The sequence below is a fragment of the Zingiber officinale genome, chromosome 1A, assembly GCF_018446385.1.
Source record: "Zingiber officinale cultivar Zhangliang chromosome 1A, Zo_v1.1, whole genome shotgun sequence".
In the NCBI taxonomy this organism is placed as follows: Eukaryota; Viridiplantae; Streptophyta; class Magnoliopsida; order Zingiberales; family Zingiberaceae; genus Zingiber; species Zingiber officinale.
Genome location: NC_055987.1, coordinates 17,291,313 through 17,298,656, shown reverse-complemented (window position 1 = coordinate 17,298,656; position 7,344 = coordinate 17,291,313). Strand labels below are relative to the sequence as shown.

The following is a 7,344-nucleotide window of genomic DNA, read 5'->3' as shown; positions in this document are numbered from 1 at the left end:
TAAGTGTCATATACTTTCTCATGTGACTATTAGTCCTTAGACTTGAAGTTGCCATGGTTCCCTACATAAGGAGTTGCATACTTTGGCTTCGTCAAACGTCACCCATAACTGGGTGGACTATAAAGGCGATTACTGGGTGTATAACAAATTATGCGGATGGATGTGAGTGATGTAGATGGGATCTATCCCTCCTATATGACGGGAGTGACATCATGATTCTTGATAGAGTGAGACCACTAAGTGCATGGCCATGCTCAAATGAGTCAATATGAGATATTGAGCTCATTTGATTAGAGTGAGTCTACTTGGAATTCAAGATATAGATTGATTAGAGGATGACACGGTCTATGCCTCAAATTGATCAATCTATATGTCAATGATAGAAGGATATTATCATATATTGTGAGAGTCACAATTAGTAGTCACAAAGGTGATGTTGGATCTCAACATTCTTGTAACTTGGGTAGTAATGATGTGTTGCTAAATACCGCTCATTACTTATGTTTCTAAATGGGTTTAGGAGCATTTCCAACATTACAAGAACCTATAGGGTCACACACAAAGGGCAATTAGATGGAGAATGGGTTCATATGATGAACCAAGAGAATTAGGTTCATGTGATGAACCAAATTGGATTAAGAGTAATCCAAATTAGACTAATTGAATTGGACTCAATTTGATTCATGTATTGAATGAGTCTAATTTAGATTATGACTCATTGAATCAATTTAATTTAATGGATAGAGATTCACTAAATTAAATTGACTTGAATCAAAGGTTGGATTTGATCAACCATGGGAGAATTTAAGTCAAGTTTGACTTGACTTGAGAGAGAAGATGAAGAGTCAAGTTTGACTTGACCTTGACTTGACCAAATGCCATGTCATTGTGACTTGGCATGGGGTCAGCCAATGATGATGTGCCACATCATCAAGGCAACTTCATGGTATGTCACCTCATGAGGGAAACCAAGAGTCTTGACTCTTGAGATTCCATGGAGGTTACAAACCTCATTGAAGTGGCTGACCACTTTTAGTGATGGAATGATTTGATTTTTCATTCAAGGCATTATCTTCTTCTTCCTTCTCTCCTCTCTTGCTCTCCCTCTCTTCCTCCATTGCCGAGATTCCTTGGAGTGCTAGCACACTCTAAGGTTTCCTCTCCATCTCTTGTTCGTGTGGATACTTCTAGAGGTGTGTACACTTGAACACACTTGAGATCCGAAGAACTTTGGACAAGCGGAATTTGCGAAGGGCTTCGCTTCAAAGGTATACTCACTTTCATGTAGATCTAAAGTAGATCTAGAGTAGAAAACTAAGTACACGAAAAAATTTTATCTTCGCACGGATCAGTAGCTAAGAACTTCGGGGTTTCCGCAACGCAAAAAGCGATTTTTGCGGCTCAAAAGTTCTAACACTTGTTTGAGTGAGAAAAGGCTCAAGGGGTCTTCTGATAATGCCTGCTACTGGAGAAGTAATGAAGGAAAATCCTGCGGAAATCCTTGAAATAGTGAATGGAGTCCGCTGGTAATCGCTTGAACCATCTTTGTGCCGAGACGGAGAGTGTGGTAAGGAACACCCAGAACTTTACATCATTCGTGTATTAATATAGGAGGGCAGCATTCTTAAATTTAAGGAGATGGTCCTAAGGGTCAGTTGACCCTGAGTATTCCTCTATCGTTAGAGGTTGATAGTGTTTTGGTAGCTTGTCTTCTAGCACCCCATGAGAGAACGGGGTGTTAATTTGCTCGGGAGCTCTGTAAGTTGCTGGAGCATTTCCCTTGTGCCCGTCTCGAATAGGCGCTTCTCTAGAGAATTCTTAGTGTGGTCCCTCTTGGCCCATGTACTCGAGTGGCGTATGGAAGCACGATGACATAGGATTGGTGAATGAGGCGTGGGAGGTAGATGGGTGGGGCCTTCCTCTCGAGCCCCTCTTTCCCTTTGATGAGTTGTTGTTGATGCTACAAGATTTGGCAGCGGCAGCGTACCACCAGTAGCTGCTTGTTGTTGTTGTTATGCTAGTTTTTGTGCTCAGACATTGATGAGCATCTTCAGATCTTCTTGCGTTAAGGTGATGGTGGTAAGTCATCCAGCTTCTTCCATCTCTGATCATTAGATTCAAGAAAAAGTTCCCACAGACGGCGCCAAATTTGATCATGTCTGAAAACCGTAGAGATGATGCGCTGGGCACAGTGGCTTGGTTGTTGATTGGGAGAAGACTCTTTACTCTACGGAGAAGCTTCCTATCGATCCTATGCACACTCAAACTAGCTAACAAAATGTCAATGCCCAAAAACTAGAGGAAGCCCCTGGCGAAGCTCCTCTGACACTCAAGTCAGTACAATTTCGGCCTGGTGAATGAAGAACAATAAGAATGTGTGTGCGAGAGTAAGCTCTAGATGTTCAGAGAACGTACTTTCCTAATGAAGAGGACTCTGTTTAATATCGCCTCACATAATCTCCGCAATCATAAGATGACTAAGGATGTCAGAAGTTGTTGGGTAATGAAAAAAGTATAACCTAGGCAATATGCAATAATTGTCTGAGGAATCCTCTATTCATCCATATATATATCTCTTTTATCATTTATAGCTTATGTCGTTGCCGAAGCTATTGAAGAAATATTCTGTTATAAGTGGTCGGCTGATGGGAGACACAATAATCACTAAAGAAGATTCCAAAAGAATATTCTCTGACACATAGTTGTTGCTCTGACTGATTGTTAGGATTCTCTGCTCATGCTGTCAGCTGAGTATATCCTGGACGGCTTATAAGGTCGATCGTCTTTATGTTTGTCCTTGCATTAAGCTACTTTGTTGTGAACTTACTACTATTAGAAATTCATTTCGAGAATAATATGACACATTAGGCCTACTGGAAATCCGTTCGAGAAGCCATATGATAAATTGTGCATGCTAAAAATCAGCTTTGGGAAACAATATGAAGCTAAGCACTTTATGCCCGGTCGACCTTTTGCCCGACCGTGCATATAAATCCATCCTCTTCTATGATCGAACGGATACACATGCATATTGTCGTGTGGAAACTCATAGAAATGATCAGTAATAAGGTCGGCCAGACATATGCAGAGAGACTCGTACAGAGTAAGAAGTTTGACCTTTCCTGTGATCAAATCTATAACTAGTCAACTGTAAGATGGGTTAGTCCCTCCGGTCGACCCATAAGGCCGACCATCCTTAAACTCGGCCGGCTATTGAATGATCGAATATGCTATCTTTCTATTTCATGAAAAAGCACTGAACCCCTTATGTTTGGTTGACTTAAGGGCTGGTCAACTTTTACCCGAACTATTTGTAATCCGATTGGGTTGGGTCCGAAAACCTTAACACTGGTCGAGCAACCAAGCTAGATGAAGAATGTCTTCTACCCTTCTTTGGCTATCACGTCCTAACTTTAACTGTTACATTATTTCCTGAGCGCATTCATTACATCCCTTATAAGTGGCATATCCAAGTTACATAATCCATTTCGAGCCTACACAAGATAATTAAATGAATTGCACTATTGAATATGTTTATTCAAGATTTCAATTTGATATCTTGCACCAACCATGGGTAGCTAACTCATCCGCAAGGTTCTGGAAAGTATTTAGAAGTTTCATTAGATGTCTATCATTTATATATAGTGTAGTTTGTATAGCCATGGATATGCTTAATGACATTGCTCCCTATAAAATATGTCTCCACGTGCATGATAGTATATGTTTTTAAATTTATAGATGTCTTCATTTATTTATATTGGTTTAATTTTTAAACAAATGATATTTTTATAATTCACATAAAATTACTCTAAAATTCGAGTCAAATAATATAGGCAGATAACATTTGTATCGCTATTAGAGTATTATTTATTATTCTTTTTTCGTTGGCTCAATGTATTCCGTTCTTCGGATTGATAAATCCGATTTGGTCTAAGAGAAGTTTTTTTATTGACCATCATACTAAATTAAAAATGCAATCCAATGTCCTAGCACTAAAAAAAAATATAGATTTAGAGAGGAATTAATTTTAGTGATGAAAATAATTTATAGTGAATTAACAATAAAATTAACGACGAACAAAATTTGTCACACCGTCCTAACATCCCAGAACTATTAAAAGAACATAGATTCAGAGAGAAATTTTAGTGACGAAAATAATTTATAGTAAATCAACGATAAAATTAGCACTAACAAAATTTGTAACAAAACTGCAGCAAAAAAAAATTGTCACAAAATTAACAATAACAAATTTTTACTGCAAAATCCATTGGTAAAAAATTATTATCACAAAATTCATTATAAGTTATCGATAATTTTTTAATTCATAGTATATTTACGATGAATTTTTATTTCATAATAAAATATAGTGACAAATTCTATTTTCATCACTAAATTTGCGACGAGTTTAGGATTTATCATTAAATTTGCGACAAATTTCGAATTCGGTGCTAAAATTAGAGTTATTTTCGGATCTCGATCTTAAATTAGCAATAAATTTTGGATTCGTCGTTGATTCAGTAATGAATACCTTATTCATCGCTAAATTTAGGGATTTAATTAAATCCTTCCTCAACCCTAAATCATGCGCAACTTCTCTCGCGCATGTACGCGAGCAATGCCAATGCTGATTCTCTCCAACACGCAAAGCACATAATCTATCGTGGTAATATCTATTTCTCTCTCCTCTCTTTTCCCCTCCCCTGTCCAGCTAGATCTAGGCACGGCGAGGCATTCGGCTCCACAGTCATAGCGACGAGGCTGGCCTCACCGGAGGTGAGGTCGTTCGCGAGTCCGGGCGCGAGCACTGCCATAGCCAGGATCTGGGAACTGGCTGCTTAGGTCAATGATTGTGAAGATCTGGGTTGCTTGGATGCTATTGCCTGGTCAGTGAATGTGAATATCTTGATCCGGGAAATAGTAAGTGGCCCCAATTATACAATAGGATAACGGCCAAGGTAAGGCAATAGTCAAAAGTTTGGAGGAGGTGGCAATTGCGGTCAAAGGTTACTTATTCAAGCGAGATACTGTCTAACTCCCGATCATATCTAAGTCGCTCGGACTATCAGGACTCAGTCTTCTCATTTCTCTTGGGCATTGTTTTTTTCTAACTCTTGGTCGCATCTAAGTAGGTTAGACTATAAGGATCCTGTCCCCTCACTTCTTTTGGGCATCACCCCAGTCTAACTCGTGGTCAGATCTAAATCGGTCAAACTATAAGGGCTCAGTCTCTTCACTTCTCCTGGCCATCATCCTAGTCTAACTTCTAGTAGGATCTTCTAGTCTAATCGGATTATCAGGGCTCAGTCCCCTCACTTCTTCTAGGTATCATCCCAATTTAAAAAAGATTTTCATCACATATCAGTGAAGAAAACTAGTTTTAGTCGCTAATTAGCGATTTAAATCTTTTCATCATTGATCTACAATGAAAATCAATTTTCGTTGCTGATATGTGATGAAAACCAATTTAATTTTGGTTGCTAATATGTGACAAAGTCTTTTTCATCGTTGGTTAGCGTAGAAATTCTAGAGTCATTATTTTGTGATGAAAATAATTTTTGTCGTTAATCGCTGATTTGCAACGAATTTTGTTACAAATTTTATTATAAATTTTGCTACAATTTTCTATTTTGTCAGTGTAAAATTTTGCGACGAAAATATTTTTGTTACAAAATTCGTCAAAAAAATTTTGTGTGACGAATTTTTCTCATATTTACCTCGTAAAAATTATTTTTTTTTTGTTAGTATAAGTTTGTCATCCCACTGAACAAAAATACTACGATTGAAAATTAAATCATAAATATTTAGGAGACTACACACGTTATCACTACATAGTCGGTAATGGGTGGCTCGCTGTTAGAGTATTAGAACATAGTCAAACCAACTCCAATTAATAGTTATTTTGGCTTTTCATGTTTAAGGGAAAGTTGATTCATGTTGCTCGTACATGCAGTGGTTGCAGTTCATTGAATGTGGGCATTTTTGCCCTAAATGGCAACAACCTCGTCAATTGTAATTAAAATTGATAGGCATTTCGATTTGGTTTTTCTTTCGTACATGGAATTTCTCATTTCAGTTTTTTCCTCGAAGAAACGTGTACCAAGTATAATAATGATTTAATTACAATAGCTCCATGCCCGTTCTACGTACCCGGCATGTAAGTTCACAGTCATATCCTTTTTGTCGCATGAAGTTTAGCATGACATTTACGGAGCAAACAAGGAAATTTATAAGATAAATTCCTCGGTGAAACAGAACGGCCATCACATTTTTATTTTAATATTTAATGGGAAAAAAAACTTAGATAATTTGCAAAGGTTCCACGCGACGACGACAATTACGAGAATTTCATAGTGCAAACAAAAGGACATCTCGAATCCCACCGCACTGAGAAGCAGTGCTCGATCAAGGAGTCGCCGGCCGGAACGGGTTCGGAATTTCCAACCCGGGATTGGGCACAAAAGTGTCGTCGATCCCGGGAAGAAACTGGGCGTTCCTCGCGGCCGGACCGCTGCTGTCCAAGCCGCCGACCGCCGGCAACTCACGGCTTCCGAGTTCGTACCTTCCGATGCCGGGAATGAGCACGGTGCCCTCCTGGACGCCGTAGCAGTCAGGCTCCTTCTTGTCGGAGCTCGCCGGAGTTCCACGTCCGGCGAAGGCAGGAAGAGCAAAGGCCGAGAAGCCCAACAAGAGGAGCACGAGATGGCAATGCAATGAGGCAGCCATTGGACGTACGTCCAAGAAGAAGAAGAAGAAGAAGAATGAGGATTGATGGTTGATGGAATTCCTTCCGAGTGCTCTGTTTTTATAAGAAGAGAGTAGGTGCGAAATGGCGGTGATTCATCGCCTCACCAACTTGTTGCCGCTCATTAACTATGTAGCTGGTGGAAAAGAAGATTGGCACAGTGTTTTAGCGTTCATTTTTCTTTTTTAATAGTTTAATTTATATATTTTTATAATGATTTATCGATCGGAACCGGCGAGCATTAAAGCGAGAGGACGAACGTGGAGCGAGTGTTTCACGAGATTGTATTTGTTAATTAATGGTAATATTAAGGGTTAATTTAGTATCATTTAAAATAATTATAGTAAAAGATGATTACTAAAAATCATAAAATTAATATATAAAAAGAAAATGGAAATGATCTCTAATTAAGTAGCTTGTCGAGGCAATTTATTTTATTTCTGGCCTCTCGTTGTTGCTTAAGTTTGCAAAGAGGGCCCAAAGTTGATGTCGAATTTAATATTGAACCATACGATCCAAGTTTTTATAATTATATGAACTGGATTTGAATTGATTGCCCAATCAATTAATTCACCATTTGATTGAATTATTAAATCTAAAGC

General features: G+C 38.6%; 1 protein-coding gene across 1 annotated transcript; it reads right to left on the bottom strand.

Annotated features, from left to right (window-relative positions):
* Positions 1-6,244: 6,244 nt before the first annotated feature.
* Positions 6,245-6,786, bottom strand: LOC122000629 (putative cell wall protein). The gene has a single exon (XM_042555009.1). The coding sequence runs from the start codon at positions 6,721-6,723 to the stop codon at positions 6,403-6,405; it is 321 nt and encodes a 106-aa protein (XP_042410943.1). The 5' UTR covers positions 6,724-6,786; the 3' UTR covers positions 6,245-6,402.
* Positions 6,787-7,344: the final 558 nt, after the last annotated feature.